This window comes from Lepidochelys olivacea, assembly GCF_965140295.1.
Source record: "Lepidochelys olivacea isolate rLepOli2 genome assembly, chromosome: 24".
NCBI lineage: Eukaryota > Metazoa > Chordata > Testudines > Cheloniidae > Lepidochelys > Lepidochelys olivacea.
The window spans coordinates 7,927,382-7,947,233 of record NC_140434.1 but is presented as its reverse complement, the minus strand read 5'-3'; the positions used below and the strand labels follow the sequence as shown (position 1 = coordinate 7,947,233).

The following is a 19,852-nucleotide window of genomic DNA, read 5'->3' as shown; positions in this document are numbered from 1 at the left end:
GCTATAGACGACAAAATGAAATTCAACCATGACCAAAGTAAGGGTCCTGCTTCTCAGCAGTGCTGCTACCAAGCCAGTTATCCCCCCAGTCTATATTTGTGCATTTGGTTTCTCTTCCCTTAGCACTGCTGAGAAGGATCAGGGAGTTGTGGTGGATCACATCCTCCACGCGAGTCGTCAATGTGATGCTGTTACAAAAAAAACCCCCAAAAAACAAATGCCATTTTTTGAGTTGCATTAACAGAGGCAAGTCCTGGGAGGTGACACCAATGCTGAATAGAGCAGTGCTTAGGTCTTCAGCTGGAGTAGTGTGTCCAATTTTGGTCATCGATGTAGAGAAACTGGGAAGGATCCAGAGGCGAGTGACAAAGATGATCCAAGGGATGGAATGCAAGCGCTGCAAAGGCTGAAGGAACTGGGTATGTTTAGTTTGGAAAAGAGGAGATTAAGGGGGGGACGCGATAGCAGCCTTCAAATACTTGAAAGGCTGCCATAAAAAAGATGGAGGAAAAGTGCTGTCTATTGCCACAGAGGGCAGGACAAGAGGCAGTGGGTTCAAACTACAGCATGGCAGATTTAGATTAAATCTCAGGAAAAACTTCTTAACTGCAAGCACAGTAGGACAACTGAACAGATGCCTAGGGAGGTGTGGAAGCTCCTTTCATGGAGGCTCTCAAGAGGCTTGGATGGTTTATTCCCAACAAATCCTGCATCTTGGCAGAGGCTTAGACTAGATGGCCCTTGCGGTCCCTTGTAACCCCATGATTCTATGAAAATCTCTCTCCACACCCCCTCCATTTAAGGGCTGAGGAAGCTATCCGCTTCTGCAGGTCCTCCAGTGTTAAAACAGTTGCAGATGGGTTTCCTTATGTCCTCATTCGCATCTACGGGCAGCAGTTCCCAGCCAGACTACATCTCCCATGATGCACCACTACAAATGCAGATGTAGTCCTACCAGGCTGCCTGGCCTTTAGAGAAGAATGGGAGCCCAAGCTAACTGCACCACGACTCCTATGAGGCACTGCGGCAGCATTTCAGAATTGACAGATTCTGTTTTTCAGCAAAAAATTCAAATGCTTCTGTGGAAAATTTTGATGAAAACAAATTTGGGTGTGTGGTGGAGGAGATCCAAAGTTTCCATGAGAGGTGGGGGGAAAATACCTGCTTTCTGACCACATCTAATCCGGATTATCTTTAAATTCAACCTTCTAAGCTGCATGTCTCCAGGTGTGTCCTGAATAGGACATGCTGCCGCTACCAGTGGACAAGCCCAGGCTACGAAGGCAAATGGGGTCTCGGGTGATATATTAAACAATAAATCCCCTTTGATATTGTACCTTTCACCCCAGAGTGGTTTATGAATGAGCCATACAGACATTGCTTCACCTGTCCCTGAAATGCAGCCACCTCTGGGGCTGAAAGCAGCGTGGCATCTCTTTAGCAGCCTCTCACCACAAGCTTAGGACCAGATCTTTTCTGGATGAAATCAAAGGGATGGGAAACAAACCATAGTTAGACTGACTAGGTTGCAATTTGGTTAACTCTTGTGAGGAGCATCGTGGGTTGGATCTTTAATAACCCGGGAGTGGCCAGGCCTTTGTTTGATGTCTTGATTCAAAAGCTGCTGGATCTAGGGCATCGGATTCAGTACCTGGTTAGTTCAGTTTCACTATTTGGTTTTCTGTGGCGGCTACTCCTGTTCTGACATGTTCCTGCCCTCGCTGCTGAGGATTAGAGTCAGCCACACTGAGTAGCTAGTGCTGATCGTGTTTCCTTTCCTTTTATTGAGTCAAATGTTTGAGTCAAAGCAAAAATTCAGTGGATTTTCAGAGGAGTTGCTGGAGCCATGCGGAAAGGCATTGCTGTCCAGTGGTTAGAGCACAGGAGACCTGGGTTCTGTCCTGGGCTCTGCTGTGTGACCTTGAGCAAATCACTTCCAGTCTGCATGACTCCCTTTCCTCATCTACAAAATGGGCCTGGCGGTATTTGCCTGCCCTTGCAACGTGCTTTGAGCTCTCGAGATAGAAAGCATTGAATGAGAGCGAGGGGTTCTTTGTAAAGTGCTTGGAACTCCGGGGCATCTCAGCGCTGCACGCTGTTGTGCGTCCGCTCTCCAGATACGTGGTGAAAGGCTGGATGTCCCACAACACTGGTAGTTATTCGCCACTCTCTCATTTCCTGGGGTCAGCTGATTGCTGCAGGGGTCAGACGGGATCTTCGTCTACCCCTGTAACGATAATATTGTCTATTTCTATAGCATCATTCATCAAGTGTACACGCAGCCCCACAGACATGCAGCCGCTTCTGGGGTGGAGGGTGGCAATTGACAGGTGCAACTGTAGGGAGTGGAGGAATTCTGGCCTAGGAAAATAGGGCAGATCCCTACTCTTAACGCCCTGGGATCTTTAACGTTAATGAGACCGGATTTGGGGGTGTGAGGTTTTGCCCACGAGCAGCAAACTGTAAGGTTTGAGAGAAAAGGCCGCTGTGAACTGATGGATGCAGAGCTCTTAAGCATGGAGCCACCTGTGTAGCATCCTGTGGGCCCGCTCAGCTGGCCAGGTGCAGCGTGGGCATTTTGTTTTGTGGCCCGCCATCGCTGAAGGCGTGAGGATCTTGGGCAGCGGTTCTAACCTGGACCACTTCCCCCCTGCCTCGCTGCACCGCCCGCTTGGGAAGCGGAGGCTCTGCAGCCGTAGCAATGATGCTCGCTGCTCCCAGAGGCCCTGCCCTGAATAACTCCGTGCCGGGGAGCTTGCAACGGCTGTCGACTCTTTTTTTTTTTTTTTTTTTTCCTCCTCGCTTGCGCTGCAGCGGAGCGTCGCTGACCCGCCCTGCTGGGGGGAGGAAGATCCCTGAATCTGAACAGGGACAGAGTCTCTCCTGAGCTGTAGGGATGGGAAGCCGTGACCCTTCCTGAGCCAGCGTGGCTCAGGAACAAGGGGTCAGCATATCAGAACAGAGGAGCTGGGCTGTTGGCTGCAACCACTGCCACTAACAAAGGGTGGGTTCCCAGCTGCCCGGCACCAGCTCGTGCAGGGGTGTCCGACTTGCTCGGTGGCCAGGGCCGTGTTACCCGCCGTGCTGGGGTCTGGGAAGGGTGTGTCAAGCTCACCCGGAAGAGGGCAGCTTTGCAGACCTGTCAGAGAACAGCATGTGCCTCCAGCGAAGCGAAAGATCATATTTAAAGATGTTGTCAATAAAGTAAATGCATTTGTGAGCCCTCTCTCCATTCATGTGCCCCTCTGGGCATCACCCACTGCCTCCCCATGCTGTTCTAAGGAGGAGGGGCGGGGAAGCAATCCTTCCAGGACATTGGCAGCAGGACTCCTGGGTTCTATTCCTGGCTCTCCCACTGGGACCTTGAGCAAGTCCCTTCCCCCTCTGTGCCTCAAATTTCCTCCTCTGACATGGGAAGAATCATCCTTCCCTGCTAGACAGAGCCCTGACATGGCAGGAGATGCCAAACTGTGCCCTAGACAGTCGAAAGCTTCCCGGTTCACAGCTTTAACGGGGGCCCCTTCCCTGTCTCCACTCAGCCCTGACCCCCGGGAAAGAGGAGGGCAGCCTATTCCAGACCAGCACAGGCCACCCTTCCCACCGACCTATCTGCCGATCTTTCTGATCCTTTGGGCACATTGTAGGAGGCTTTAAGCTGGCACAAACTGGGAGCAAAGAGAAAGTTCAAGGGGAACTCGCTGACATGGTGTTTAGAGCTTTGGGTTGCAGCTGCCGCCCAGGAAGTGGTTGCGGCTATGTCTGGAGAGTGCTGCAACCCCACCCAGAGCCTCTGAGAAGCAGACCTCGCACCTCCTCTCAAAGCAAACTGGAAGACGCTCAAGCCGAAAGAAGCCGAGCTGAGTGGCGTTGGGTGATGTCGGTCGTTAAGGATCTGGCTGTCTGGGAGCCTGCGGGGGTCGTGAACCCCAACCCCGGGCACAGCAGACTTTTCTAGGGTATTTGTTGGGATGTTGTTTCTGATGCGGGTTGCAGTGTGGGCGTGTGACCGAGAAGGGTAGAAAATTATTAATAGATTCTAAGCCCAGAAGGGATCACTGTGTTCCAAGTCCAGGGGTGGCCAAACTTTACTGATCCTCCGAGCCGCATACGATCATCTTCAGAAGTGCAAGAGCCGGGCACACCTGCTTGGTGCTTCTGCCCTGCGGCAGGGTGTGGGGGCTTGAGGTTTCAGCCCCCCAGGGAGTGCCTGCCGCTGCTTGGGGCTTCAGCAAGTGAGGTACTGAAGCCCAGCCCTACAGGAGGCAACTGCCGGGGTTCAGAAGTCCCCTAGACCTTCCTGCTCCTTCTCCCCCACTAAGGGGCAGAAACCCCTAGCCCCACCACCTGCTGCAAGGCAGAAGCCCTGAGTTTTCCCCCCCCACACACACACCCCGGTAGGTGGAGAATAGGGGGGTTCTGCGAGCCGCACTTTAACAGTAAAAGAGTGGCCCGCAAGCTGCAGTTGGGCCACCCCTCAGGGAGGCCATAGGACTTCATTCTTATTTGAACTAGAGCATGTTTTTTAGGAAATATATTTAAATGATCCCCAGACTACAAAAGAAATGAGCAGAGTTCAGTGACTACTAACACTGCATTTCTAGGGTGACTTTTTTTTGTGCACGGAACTCAAAGTGCATGTTGCACCCATTTTACAGATGGGGAAACTGAGGCCAGGATCAGGGAAAGTGACTCACCACAAAGTCATGCAGCGAGTCAGTGGCAGAACTGGGAATGGAATCCAGACTTTCAGGCATCCCCCTTCCCCAACCATTAGACCACACTTTTCTCCCAGTGATGTGGGAACAGAATTCAGGAGTCCTGCCCCACTCACCTGGTCAGCACACAGCATTTGCCATAGCCAGATACAGTCACAAGTCTGTCTAGTCTGGTGTCCTGCCTCCTGCTGTGACCAATCCCTACTGGAATTCCAAAAGCTAAAAAATTGTGCAATGCTATCCCATGGGGTAAGAGACTTCCTTCCTGACCCCTGCCGCTTGTTCCCTAAAGCATGAGATCTTTTAATCAGATGTATTGTTTAACTGACCAACAACACAACCTCTGGACTTGGGAAAGTGTGCTGCTGGAAGGCTACCTTGGCTGGTGTGGGGGAAGCCACGACTCACAGCCTAGTAACTCAAGGGCCCTTTGTGTTCCTCTGAGACTGCTGGAGTCCTCAGTGCACAGGGGTATTTCCAGCTTATGTCTGCTTGGGCTGACTCATGAGTCATTCTCTTCTCTGCCATGGTGCCCTGGATGGAGGAGACGCTGTAACCCAGCCCTCTGGAGATGATGGTACCTCAGCCGTGGCTCTGTGGGATGTCTGCAGGGTGTGGGGGGGGAGCTGGAATGGAGATGTGCCCCACAGATTGCCCGTACTCCTATGCATCCTGATAAGTGTCCTAATCAAACCTCTCCTTCCTTGGTAGGTGTGACCAGCGCAGGCTTTGAGCTGGGGGACCTGAACGGTGACCCACGACCCTGAGAACTGAAGGGAAAGTGACCTTCCCCTGCTTCCCTTGAGATTTCCTAGCAGAGACCAACTACACCTGCTCCATGGAGTGACTCAAAGCAGGGCCTGGGCTGCCATTTCTCTTGGGTGTAGACCCTCCCCGTTCAAGTGGGAGTGAAGCCGGGGGCTGGAGAGCCTTGACCACATCTGGGAGCGGAGCGACCAGAAGGAAAAGAAGAAAAACTGGAAGCCTCTGCAAATATGAGTGATTTTTGGCACAAGCTGGGCTGCTGCGTAGTTGAGAAACCACAACCAGTAAGTCGTTTCCATGTAAACTTGTCACCTTTTGATGCCGGCCGCATGGGACGGGGCGGGAGGGAGGTATCGTGCAACCTGGGCACGTGGGGTTTGCCCTACCGGATCAGTCTATTGCTCCCTGTAGTCTGGTACCCTGACTTCATCCCAACTCCTGCCCTACCCGATCGGTTCATTGTTCCACTTAATCTGCCAGCCCCGGAGGAGAACATCTGTCAACCCACCCCGTTGTCATGGTTACCGAGCTAGCCGCATCTTGGAGCGCAAACCCCACTGCCCCGGTGTCCGGGCTCTCCTGGGCTGGCAGTCTGCAGCTCCCCACCCTTCGCCCGTGTCTACATGGGGACGCTCAGGCTTTGTCTGCGCTAGAAACACTACAGTAGTGCAGCTGTAGCATTTGAATGAAAGACTAGCTACAGTGACGCAAACTAGTGACATCACTGTAGCAAATCCACCTCTCGGAGAGATGGAGTACTTCTTTCATCCACCTAGCTGCGTATACACTGGGGATTAGGTTGGCTTAGCTACGGCGCTCGGGGGCATCAATTTTTTTAATTCAGATTCACTTTTCTGAGTGTCCCCGTGTAAATGAGGGCTTAGACTGGGCTCTAGGCTACAACATCCTGTGCTTAGCCAGTGGGGCTGACCGAGCTTGGACAGCTGCAGTTCTTCCCTTTGGAATTCTGGGACCAGAGCGCTGGTTGTCTTTAGCAGTAGGAACCAAGCACGAGAGAGGAAAGGGTTGTGGAAGAGGCTACAGGCATCCCCAAATGGTAAACGAGGCAGGCGTAGCTTCTTCAGTCGCTCCCCACAGGTGCCTGTGTCTAAGGGTTGGTCTACAGTGAAAAGAGAAGTTGCTCAGGGGTGTGAAAAATCCACCCCTCCAAGCGACATAGTTAACCCAACCTAACCGCCAGCGCAGACAGCGCTTCCAAGCTACGACCTCTCGGGGAGGTGGATTAACTGCAGCGATAGGAGAACCCCCTTTTCTTGGAGTAGGCAGTGCTTTACATTGAACTGCGACAGTGTTGTAGTTGTAGGTTGGTCTGTGCCGGAGATGAAATCATCAAGCTAACCGATCTGCCATTGTCTCTTAACAACTCTTAAGTGTTTGCTGAGCGGTGGCTATCTAGAGCCATTCTTTGCCTTCCTGCTTGTTTCTGTCCCCCCTCCTCCCATTGAATTGGGATGTTATTGTATGAATATATTGGTTCAACAATCAGGTCAACGCACAGCATTCATCGATTCCAGAGCAGCTCCAAATCCAGATCACCTGGCTCCTGCATTCTGGATCAGACCATTGAGCTGGCTGACACTGAAAACTGCTGCCTCTGCAGAAAGAGGCAAGGGAGAAACCCCCAGTTATGCTTGGCCAATGGTGCAGTTCTGCAGGAGAGAGATTCCTTCCTGGCCCCTGCTACAGTCAGCCCTGAAGCATGAGACTTGATCGCTCTTATTTTAAGCAGCAAAGTTTAAAAAAAAATCGTTACTGGCCACCCCATTGCCCAGCCCCATTTGTAAAGAAGGGCTCAGTTCAGAGAAGCAGCTTCCCAAATGAGGCATCGTGCAGTTCCCCGCCCCGTTTGTTTTCTCTCAATAACTCCAGTTCAGATCTGCTCAGTGTAGAAGTAGTACTCTGCTTTAAGTCGCGGTTCTGGGAAAGTGATCTGGATTCAGCACTAGCTGGTGCATCACCAGTGCTTAAAGCTTCTGCAGCAGGAATGGACTAGCCTTGTGGTGAGCTGGAACAGAACCTAGCTCACCCTCCTAGAGCTGGGCGTAGGGTCTGTAGGGCTAAGCAACCAGGACTCTGAATACACATGCAGGGGGCAGGATGATTTGCTTAGGAAGGAGCCTTTCTCTGAGTCACTTTTCAGACTAGAACGACGCGGTGAAATCCAGCCAGAATGTTTAACTCTGCCCACTGAAACATTACTACCTCGTCCGAGTCCAGGGCTGTCTCACTCCCATGCTCCAGCCCTGGCAGTGTTTGTTCAGGGGGTTAATGCATCTTCTTTCCTGGCTCCCCTTTTCTGCGCTGAATCGTCATCTAGAGGAGCAGCTTGTTGGGAATCCGCTACCCTCTGCTCTTATCCTGGCCAGCCCAGAGGAGCAGGTATCTGGAGCAAGGCTGCGTCCTGGAGGGAGGAAGCCTTTGGGTGTTAATGCAGAGGGGGATTCCAGGAGAGGTTTTGCCCCCTGGGGGAGCCTGGCACATGTCCTAGGATTTAAGACTGGGTAGAGAGATACAGAGAGGCTGTTCCAGGGCTGCAGAGAAGAAGTCTCTCGCACCAAGAGGCGCAAGATGGTGCTGAGGGATAGAGAGGCCAGTGGAAGAGGAGAGCAGGGTGTCAAATTCTAAGGGGTTGGAAGGGAAGTAACTTGCCCAGAGTCACGTGGCGAAACAGTGGCAGAGCTGGCAAACAAACCCAGGAGTCTGGATGCCCAATCCTGCGCACTATTCATTACACAATGCTCTTTGCCATCTGCTCAGTCCTTCTTTTGTCTGGCCTGCTTTGCTCAGTCTCTAGCTGTTTCTCTCCTCCCCCAGCCTCCAGCCCAGACGAACGCACACACAGGCAGCCCCGTCAGCTGGGAACCGGAGGGGGTGAGTGGTGCCAGCCGAATACCAGTCTGTGAATTGGTCCTGGCACCGAAGGCCCCTTGGTGATAAGAGCCATGTTCCCCTCTCGCGGAGCAGAGCGCGGAGGCAGGAATCCACCGGCGCTTGCTGCCAACTTCCAAAGTCTTCATTAATTCGCTAGCTTGTTTGGGCCTTTCTTTCCCTAGGCTGGAATGTACTTAACCCTTGGCGTGCCCGGCCCAGGGCAGCCCTAATGCACGGTCGCTGCTGGGTGTGTTCCTTCCTCTGCAGGTATGCGGGGGATGTGCCAACTGGACGCCTCCTAGGCTGCAGTTGGAGGTTGCACCAAGGTCTGACTGCAGAGAGTTATTGTGTGCGGCTCCCTGCTTCTGCGCCACCCTCCCCTTTCTGCTTTGCTGCCAGCCATCTGTGCCCCCCCCCCCCCATCTTCCCTCTCCCCACACACAGGCAGTTCTCACAGAAATCTAAAAATAATCTTCTGCCCTGAAATGCGAACAGAAACTTGCGAGCTGATTCCCTCTGGGGCCCTGGGCTGCTTGGAGTATCGGCATTAACCCTTCCAAGGAGGAGTTTGGGTTTGATTCGATCAAGTTCATCCTCCTTCCACAGACGCATGATCCCCATTCCTCTGCCCCAATCACCTTCCTCCCAGGCACCAAGAGAGGTCTGGTGTAAAGCCCCGTATGGCGCTTGGCCCTTCGGCCAGCTCATCATTTAGGCCACCCCTTCCGGGGTTACAAATTCCAACAGGACCACTGTCCCAGTGCCATCCCCAGCCAGTGCTCAGCCCCAGCTCGAAGCTCTGTGCCACTATACCAGTGGTTGGCGGGGAACCCAGGCCCACCCCTACAGCAGATACCAACCCAGGGACCCTACCAACCAGCAATCCAGGTCCTCCGGCCCCTTTTGATGTTTCCCTGGGCTTCTTCCTACCAGCTTCCCTATCTTCTCCTTCCTCCTTCTGGGTTTCTTGTCGTGCTCTTCTTTCACGGCAAACCAGGCTTGACTGGTCAGTCTATAGTCACCACCAACTCTCCTATTTAAGTACCCAGCAGTTTATATTCTCTCGTTCTGCCCTGTGTCTAAAAGGTAATGGAACCACACCATTCTAATAGTGCCCTCTTTCCACAATATTTTCCATAAATAACCTAATGTAACATTTGTAACTTTAAGCCATTTCAATTTCTCAGAGCTTTTCCCTTTCTTTATCAAACCCCTTACATATCCAGGAAAGGCAATCCATTGTTTCTTTAATGTACACATAGTCCACCTTTGTGTTTATTGAGTTGAAAAAGATTTGCATTCAAACCACAGGGGCCAATTAATACTCCACACAAAATCATTTCGTTTTTCCCATCCAGGCCCTAAGGTACGTCATTATCCGCAACTCTAGGGCAGAATCCAAAAAATCTTCTTCCTTTGTTTTGGTTTTTTTTAATTGATCCATATTTTTTGCATTCTTCTCTTAAGTTTTGCTGTACTAGGCTTTTGAATTTCTGTCTAGTCATGAGACAAGGTGAGGGCAAGGTAATCTTTTTTTTTTTTTTTTTTTTTTTTTGGAGCAACTTCTGTTGAAGAGCTCTGTGTGGCTCAAAAGCTCGTCTCTCTCTCCAATAAAAGATATTATTTCACTTACCTTGTCTCTCTAATAACCTGGATTGACATTGCTCAAACACACTGAAGGGTTTTTCTGTATCAAGCCTTCCATTTCTTACAGTGCTTTTATTAGCTGCTTTGTCTGCCATTTCGTTCCCTGTTAGCTTGATATGGGCTGGAATCCAAGTTAATGCTACATTCATCCCCAGCTGTTCTAGTTTTGTTATGCGAAATACCATTTCATTGATTTAAATCACTTCTACATAGGGAGACACCCATTTTGTTATTGAAATAAGGCTTGATATTGAGTCAGAAAAGATGACTGGCTGCCACTGCTGGCTGTACATCACAGGTCCAGTTTAATGCCAGCATTGTTGCTACTAGTTTGGCTGGCATGACGGCTACAAAATCGGCTATTCTTTTAGATGCACTAATTCCTGACTTTTGGTACACAATATGCTGTTTCCTACTCTTCCTGTTTTTTTTCATTTTTGGACCCATCTGTATATATTTGACAAAAACGACTCCACTTTTCATCTAGATACTGGGTACACTTACTTTTTTCATACCTATTGTCTCCTATTTACCCTTAAGTTTATCAAATAAATCTAAATCCACATTTGGACGTGTGGCTTTCCATCCATAACTAATTTTCCCATGACTAAAAGTTTTCCCTTCGTTTAGCTTTTCCTTGTCTTTCAACTCCTGCATCCATGTTTTAATTGGACAGTATGTGGAGTTCTAACGTTGAGTGTTTTAGTTCACCTGTTGAAATCCCAACAATCCTCATACACTTGTTTTGGTATGTTTCATCACTGCAATCCCCATTAACTTTGGCCCAGAAAGTTAGATCTAGGAGCTTCTCTGGCGGTGGAACTGGCATTTCACTAACAGCTGGCTGTAACGTTCCTGTGGGTGTTGTAATAAATGCACCCCACACAATACGAGCGCAGGCACTATGAGTTAAATCTAATTGATCAAGTTCTGCTTTTGATGCTTACCCAAGAGCTTGGCAGCCATAGCTGATAGATAACTGGTCTGGTCTGAATTAAGGCTCCATATCCATCAGCTGTGTTTTCTTATCCACCCCCCAAATTAGTCCCCGCAAGACTTTTTAAGCAGGTTGATCCTTCCTTTGCATTTGTCTTTAGTAATCTGTATGATCTTTCCAAAGTAATCTAGTATCAAATATACCCCTAGAAATCAAAACCTGTTAACTCAAGTCTATTTGTGCTCCGTACACAGTTTACATTCCTTTGTAGCTTTCCTCTTTGTGAAGAACAATCCTTTTGTTTTACAATGGAGAACTTGAAACCCACATGCATTTCTCCAGGCCGAAGTCTCTCATACTGCTTTGTTGAGTCTCTTTCTGGCCACCTCAGCATTCCTGCTCCTAACTCATCCAGCACAATCCTCTGAAAATAGAGGGACACCAGCACTTATTTGTTTTGAAGATCTATCCCAATATTAAATGATGACGGGCTGATGGCACTTCCCTGTGGTGTACCATTGTTAAAATGATATTCGACATAACTTTCCCAACTCTGACCTGCCTGGTCAGTTTACTCAAAAATTCTCTAATCCATTCACGCATTCTTCCCTTTATCCCCACTGCACCTAGTTTGTACAGTCAGCCGCTTTCTGGTCTCCGCTTCTTAGCTTTATAATACTGGACCAACCCTTCCCCTGCTGGGTTTCTAGCTCAGTTAACCCTGGCCTGTTTTTCTCTCAGGTGAGGCCAGATGATTTAATTGGCCTTGTGGGCCCTCGTTTATGGCTAATGCGGGCTGCGCGTCCCATCGTAGCGTAGCTCTGTTGAAGTCGGGGAGGAAAGTCTGTTTATTAGAGCTGGTCAAGAAACCTCCTTTTGTCCCAAATGAGAACAAAGCATCCAAATTTCAAACTTTGCTGCATAATGAAATTTTGAAGATGTTTAGAAACATCAAAACAACCTTACTGACGTGTTCTATTCTGGCTTTTTTATTCTACATTTTCATTTCAACCGTAATGTCCCCTATAAATTAGATGTTTCAATGACTTCCCATCAATTTTCAACTAAATCGATACATTCCCACTAAATGTTTGGATTTTGCTGAATCAGCATTTTTTGGTGGCAAACCATTTGATTGGAAACATTTTTGACTAGCTCTGCAGTTTATGCCAGCTGAGGAGCCAGCCCATGCCCAGAGCAGAGTGATGGTCCGTCCAGTCCTGTCTGACTGTAGCTGATGCCGAATGTTTCACAGCATGATGTAAAATGTCCACAATGCAAGCGATGCTGATACTGTGAAAAGAACCTGGCCCTGTATTATGCAATGTGGATCCCCTAAGCTGCCAGGGGAGCCTGGCCAAAGGGTTAGATAGGGAATGGGCTGCTTCCAACCTGGGCATCCCTATGCTGCTGCTGCAGCCCTTCTGCGCTCTGCATCCATCCTTCCGCTTCCTGTTGAAAGGACAGCGTATTTTGAAACATTTCCTCACAGTTACAGCCTGGGTTCTTGGCTTCAAAGCACTGGTCTCTACAGCTAGCGGGCATTGTGGCCAGACATCCTGTCAAAACTTACCCGGAGCGTGGCGGGGGGGGGGGGGGGGAGGGAGGTGAAGTCACTGTTTGCTGCCTGACAGAGGCAGAGAAGTGAAGGCTGCAGGCCAGCAGGAGATCTCATGCAGGGCTTGCAGGTCCCATTGGCAGCTGAGTGCGGTTAGCTGCAAGCATAGAGGTATTCACATCGCATTCACAAGTCGTGGTTAGATCTGTCTCTCACCCATTGCTGGAGTGTCTAGTGCTTGGAAGTCCCCCTCCCTCTCCAGAGCAATTAGGTTTACTTACCCTATTTGAATGGTGGGAGTATTTTTCCCCCCCACACACCCCTCCTTCATTCCACAATAGACGTAATCTCAAACCCACCCCCATGTTGTGGGTTGGGAAGTTCAGCTTTAGCGACCACTCTTGGGCTGGCGGTAGGGCAGGAAGGTTTGTTCACTGCTGCTGTCTTAGCTCCTGACCTGGGGTATCTAAAATCCTTTGATGTCTTCTCAGATAGGGTTCTGACTCTGACTCTACAGCTGGGATGTGTTTCCCTCTCCTTGTGTTTGCCTGCAATCCGTAGGAAGTACCCAAGCCAGATCAGACTCATGGCCTAACTGGCCTGCCTTTGGTAGTAGCCACGAGCAAAACCCCTTGGAATGCACCTGGCCGGCAGGCACAAGGCTGTAACTTGGGGGCTGACATGAGGATCTTCTGCCTCACTACACTCATTCACCCCAGCACCAGGTCTGGGGGCCAGGAAGGAATGTTCGGGCCAGGGAACATCAGCCGGGCCTTTGGCCAGGCTAGGTTTATCTTCTATGGAGCAAGATTCAGCCATGAGGATCAGGCAGGAGATTGATTTCATGTGATTACCAGGAATTCCCTGTCTCTGGGGGTCCTTCCCATCTGAGATGCCCTCCTTCCCCAGCCGCTCTGGGGACAAACTCATGTGGGCTGGCTGAGCTTCCGCTTTCTGGGTACCTTAATGACTCAAGCTCTGGAGGCAGGGGGTGGTTGACACGAATCTGTCACACACGCTCTCCAACTTTCTTCCATTTCATGGGCTCTGGGATAGATTCCGCTCTCACTCCATGGACTTAGGGGAGTTACTCCGACTCTAGCAGTGGACCTGACAGCAGAATCTGGCCCACAGGGGACTGATTCTGGGCTCCCATCTGGCCCCTGAATGCCACTCCAGCAGCGAAAGGGACTGTGAAAAGGTGGCTAGAGGCCTGGGGAGAATTTCCCCAGAGCAGGAGCAGCACAGGGCGGGGTACATTGTTCTGTGTTGTCCCCTGACCTGGGTGGGAGGACCCATAGTGCTGTGTGCTCTGGAAGTGCAGGCCGGAGCCCCAGAGCTGCTCTAACTTACCACGGGGGGCCAACAGCACCTAGGAGAGTCAGAATTCAGGCAGCATATAGCCCCCTTCCCATCTCGAGAGACACAGCACGGAATCGGTGCCTGCATTGCTCTAGAAATCAGCCAGCTAGGATCGGAGTTCTATTCCTGGTGCTGCCACCGACTCCTCTGCAACTTTGGCCAAGTCCCTGCCCCTGTCTGTGCTTCAGTTTCCCCATGTGTAACTTGGGCACGATGAAACACTCCCTCCTATATAAAGCACTTTGAGAGCCCTTAAAAAACACACAAAGGGGCAAAACGTGTATTATTTAACCCACTAACTGCCCTTGCCACAAAGCCCAGTGGGCACAGTCCATGCCCCAAATGCCTGTTGATGCATCTCTCTTTGCCAACAGGAAACTAATATTAATTTCTGTGTCTGTTAAGTCTTCTTTTTTGTTATCCCTGCAGAAAAAGAAGAGGAGGCGAATTGACCGTACCATGATAGGGGAGCCGATGAATTTTGTACACCTGACGCACATCGGATCAGGTGATATGGCAGCTAACGAGGGCCTTCCCATGGTACCGTATCATTTACTTCTTCATCTGGGGCAGAGGAAAATCTGTAGAATAATACCCCACTGCAACTTCAGGGAAGAAACGGAGGGCTTGTCTACACAGGGATATGAAGGAAAGTTGATCCAAATTAACTGTAAATTTGCAGTGGATTAGTTAAACTACATTAAACCCCTGTGTGAACACCCTCCATTAGAATTAAAATGGCCTTAATTTGGTTTCTGACTGAAGGTGTTCTCACTGCAGTTTATTCAGAAACCAAATTAAGGCCATTTTAATTCTAAATGAGGGTGTTCACACAGGTGTTTAATGTGGTTTAACTAATCCACTTCAAATTCACACTGTTCGTTAATTCGAATTAACTTTCCTGCATGTCCCCATGTAGACAAGCTCTTGTGCTACCCCAGCAAGCTGCAGAGAGGTTGCCACTGAGTCAAAACAGAGCTCTCTAATTCTGCCTAGAGCAGCCCCTTCTGGCTACACGTACATCAGCCATGCAAAACTCCACTCTCCTGCTTGCTGGGCCGGAAAATTTTCATGACTCTTTTGTAAGACCGACTTAAATGCTGCTGATTGGTATTATTTTATTGCCCAGGATGGGAAACAGTAAATGAACTCTCAGTCAGAGCTGAGAAGCTGCTGTTGTGCTGCTTTTGTCTAAAATGAACATCCTGCTTGTGTGACTCAAAACTCTGCGGAGAGGAACTTCACCCTTGGATCAGTGCTGAGCCTTTGACAGATAAGCAAAATGCTATGGGGCGCGTGTGGAACAAATGGGAAGCGAACGTGGTCTAGTGCATGAGTTCTTAACTTGGGGGTCACGACTGACCTTCTAATGCTGCAGAATCAGGGAGAGGGGAGTTCTGGCAGGGGTTCCCAGGGTGGAGACCATGTTCATGTTTAGAGGAGTGGGGGATGGCTCTGTTTTGTAGAGCACCTAGTACAACTGGGCCCTGACTGACTGGGGTCTATGTAATAGGGATAATTAATAACAGTCTGGGCAGCTGGAGGAGATCCTTGTGCCTAAGGAACAGGTCTAGATGACCAGACACCTAGAGGCAATTCCTACCTCTGCCATGGGTTCACTTTTGTAAATCACTTGGGCTGGCGGGTTAGTCTGAGGGCTGGTCTACATGGGGACATCCAGGAATATTAATCTGAATTAACTAAAGGTGTGAATTTGAAGTGGATTAGTTAAACTGCATTAAACCCCTGTGTGAACATCCTCACTGTGAATTGAAGTGGCCTGAATTTGGTTTAGCTAAATTCACTTTCGAAGTGAATTACACTAAACCGAATTAAGGTCACTTAGTTCTGAATAACAGTGGCCTCATGGGGATTTAATGCTGTTTAAATCTACTTCAAATTCACACCTTCAGTTAATTCAGATTAATATTCCTGCATGTCCCCATGTAGACCAGCCCTAAAATTCCTTGGCATTCTGCTGCTAGGAGGCCTCCCTCACTAATGGAAAGGTGTAGCTGTTACTGCTCTTAGGCCCCCTCTAGTGGGCTGCCTGTGAACTTTATGCTTCTAAGGACTGCCTACACACCCACCTATTAAACAATAATTGACACCACACCAAGTGGATTTTTACCAGCCTATTTACATATGTAACATTAAAGACACTGTTAAGCGTATGGAAATGCCTCCTTGTGACCCGACACACCCAGGCTTGCTGCTGCCTGCCTTCCACTAGATCAATCACATGCACCAGAATCTGTTTGACTCAGCAGCTGTGTTTGGAGGCCAGGGTGAAAGCTAACACAACAGACTGTGCCCTTTCATGGGGAGGGACTCGGATCTATCCCCCCTCAATTTCTTAAAGCCTGTGGGGCTGAGGCTTCCACTGAAGGTGGGCTAAGGGACCGCAGGCAGATCTGGTCCTGAGTAAATGTTCCTAGAGGAGGGTGAGAGACTTGAGGGTTACTGGGGGGGTGATTTGGGCCATGAGGCTAAACGGCCTGAGCCAAGCAGCAGGAGGAAGAGGTGGGACACAGGGAGACTTGCAAATGAAAAACAGGTTTAAGAGAGGTAGCCGTGTTAGTCTGTATCGGTAAAAACAACGAGGAGTCTTTGTGGCACCTTAGAGACTAACAGATTTATTTGGGCATAAACTTTCATGGGATATAACAACTTCATCAGATGCAAATGAAAAACGCTGGCTGTTTGGCTGTTTTTCAGACTGGGAAGCATCTACCCCAGGCTTCTGAGTTACTGGTTTAGAGTGAAACCCTGGTCCCATGGAGGGCAGTGGAAGTTCTGCCATTAGGATCTGGATTTTGCGCTTAGTCCGATCTAACGAGTTTGTTTATTTCCATGTGTCCGGTGCCTGTGTGTGCAATACAAAGATCCAGCTAGATGGGCACCTGACCTGCCACAAGTTATATTCTCCCTCTCAAGCCATCTCATTTATCCAGCCTTCTGCAGGGGAAGCCTAAGACACTCCTGATCTCTAGAGCACCCTGCGCGGCCTCTCCATCCACCAGCGGGATCCTCCATTGGGCCAACAGGGAGAGGAAGATCCAGGGTCTAAGACCCTTCACGGAAGGCACCATTCTACCAGCCCTGTCCCATCTATACTGGGGAGGCTGTTAGCTTGAGCACCCCAGCTGATTGCAGCTGCTGGGGAAAAAGGCAGCTTCTAATGGCAGCCAGACTCCCAAACTGACGAGAGTAAATGCCCAGGAGTGTTTACCCTTGCTGCTCTCTTGAGTCTGTTCCTCTTGGCCTGGCATTCTCTCTGCCCGTATGTCTGCGCCTCTTGCAGTATTCTGGTCTGCGTTATTTAAGCAGTGGAAATCTTTACGTAAGAGCCTCCTTGTGCCCCAGCTGTTACATCCAAGTGCCCTGTGCTCTCTTCTAAAGTGCTCACTGCAATTCCCAAAGCCTGGGATTCATCAAGCACCACAGCACGGCATCAGGGAATGTTGCCTCCCTGCAGCATGGCATGTGCCTTCGCCAGGGCAAAAACTCGCACGTACCTAAGCAGCGGCACTTAACTAAGATGTGGCTCTGGAATTTGGAGTACAATTTGCATCAGGAAGACAGATTCTCTCACATCCTTCTGGACTTTGGGGCTTCTCAGCTTTCACAGGCTTCTCTGTGGCATAAAGCCACGCACCAGGTTAGACGCTGATTCTCTGCTTTGGCAAGAAGTCCCTGCGCCGCACAGATACGGCCTCCTCGAATGGAGTAAGCACAGGAGTGGGCGTCGGGAGTCCTGGGAATCTCTGCCCTGCCACTGGCTTGAGCACTTCACCTTTCTAGCCTCCTTTTCCCTATCTGCAAGACGGAGATAACGCTCAGGTAGCAACCTATCCACTCATAGCAGAAAAATCTACAGGGGCTTTCCCAAAGAGGCGGCCCGTAAAAGTCCTTTTTCTGGTCTATCCTCACAAGCGCATGTTTGCTTTAGAATGGTAACGGCACCGAGAACAGCCGCAGTGCTCCACACCCTGTGCACGTCGCACTGACTCTGCATGGGTAGAACCAGCCACTACAGCTGCACCAGGGTGACTTCAGAGGTGTCTCCCTTCCGAACTGGGTGGTTCAAGGAAATGTAGGTGATGAGGCTTATCCCCGCTGGATCATCGGTTCAAATCCAGTCCTGGGTGGTGGCAACTGGCTGCAGGCAGCTGACTGGTAGCTCCAATGCGGATGGAGCTGGTGGCTCTAGTCAGGTCTTGGAGCACAGGCATCCCTATCACAAAACCTAGTGTCACTAGTGCTGATGGCAGCATAGGCCACGGACTGAATGGACCCCAAATTCTCAGCCTCGCAGGTCAGGACTGAGCAAGGATGGAGGGGGAAGCCATCAAGGCTGGTGTCCCTTGTTCGGTGGACACATAGGCTTCAGCCACGCTGCGAGTATGGTGTTCTTAGATCGGGCACTGTCTGCTGGAGGAGCGGTTCTGTGGGACAGCTGCCATGCTGCATTGATTCCTGCTGATCATTGTCATGGCTGTTACTGTGATGGCTGTGTAGTTTCAAGCCATGACCTGTAAAGGAGGAGAAGGGGGCATTTCCCTCCCCACCACGCTCCCCCAGCAGTAAACATTTTGCCACCAAGCTTCCTGGAGGAGGAGAGTGTCATGTTCTGAAGAGCGACACAGGAGATATTTGTTGTGACATGTTGGGTGTCCTTCCTGCAGCTGACGGGAAGTTGCTCGCAGCCTTGGTGAAATCGCTCTTGACTGTGACTTGCAAATCCTAGCAGCAGGGTGTTTAATTTGGCAGGCTAGAGGGTGAGGGAGTTTCACAACAAAGGTAATGTGATGGGTCAGCTGTAGGTTTTGTTTTTTTTTTTTCTCCTCTAAATGCACTTGGACAGAGCGGGCCCGAGCAACTCTTTCTGCATGGCTGACTACTCCTTTTGTGGCTCTGGGTCTAGTTGTCCACATTCCTGAGTCCATTCAGAGTGTGGACTGGGATTCTGGACTCCTGGATTTTCTTTGCACCATTGCCACTGACTCTTCTCATTTGTTTTCTCACTTAAACAAAAACACTTCCTGGGAACCACAGCCAAGGAAGAGAGCCACAGGGCTGGGCCAACAAACAGGTATGAAGTGCTTTTCTCTGGAACCCCCCTAGGTTTTCCCATGATCAACGTACTGAGTGCACAGAAAGCAGAGTGGTTTGAGATGGGAATGGGGTAAAAGCAGGGCTCAGTGAAGTGAAGACCCTGTAGGCAATCTAGAGGATCCTCCGAGAGAGAGAGCGTGTGTGTGTGTGCGTGCGCGTAAGCTGGTGTATTCCAAGGGCATAACATTTACTCTTCAGAAGAAGCTTGGGCCTCAAGGCAATCAGACCTAGCAGAGATGGTTCAATGGGACCTTGATCATTCAGAGCAAGGAAAACTGTCCTTCAATCTGCTGAGAACTTTAACAAGGTGCTGCCCAGCACCAACTCCAGCCCATCACCCAGCTTCTACTGATTTATGGGACCCCGTGTAAAACAAAAAAGCCAGTCCTACCTGAGCAAGGATAAGGAATCCAACTACAGAGGTTCCCAGGTGGCTCTTTCCACCAGTGACTGACGTCAGCACCATTCACAGGTTCTTGGATTCTAAAGTCAGAAGAGACCACCGCAATCATCTAGTCTGACCTCCTGACCTGCACCATGCAGGAGACTGCCCTGGATTAATTCCATTTCTCCTTTGCCACTTCACGAATTTTTATGGCCAAACAACTATCCTCTTTTTGCAGCCTCTTCAGGAACTCTCTCTTATTCAACTGTCTCCATTCCTGACCGTGGGGGACCTTCCCTCTTGGTTCAGTTCACTGAAAGACAATGTTAAAGAAGGTATCCTCTGATTTCATACAGCCCCCATCCCAGTTGGTATGCTCTAGATCAGTGGTATCCAAACTTTTTTGATCGCGCACCCCTATCAGTAAAAATTTTTTGAGCACGCACCCCCAATATATAAAATTATATACATGT

The 19,852-nt window shown here is 49.9% G+C and overlaps 1 protein-coding gene across 1 annotated transcript in view; it reads left to right on the top strand.

Annotated features, from left to right (window-relative positions):
• CDC42SE1 (CDC42 small effector 1) overlaps window positions 1-19,852 on the top strand; it is a 49,169-nt gene that overhangs the window by 23,979 nt on the left and 5,338 nt on the right. The window contains exons 2-3 of the mRNA XM_084613583.1: window positions 5,427-5,764; window positions 14,306-14,416. Coding sequence (XP_084469709.1) covers window positions 5,711-5,764; window positions 14,306-14,416 — 165 coding nt within the window. The 5' untranslated portion in view covers window positions 5,427-5,710. The remainder of the gene's footprint in view (window positions 1-5,426; window positions 5,765-14,305; window positions 14,417-19,852) is intronic.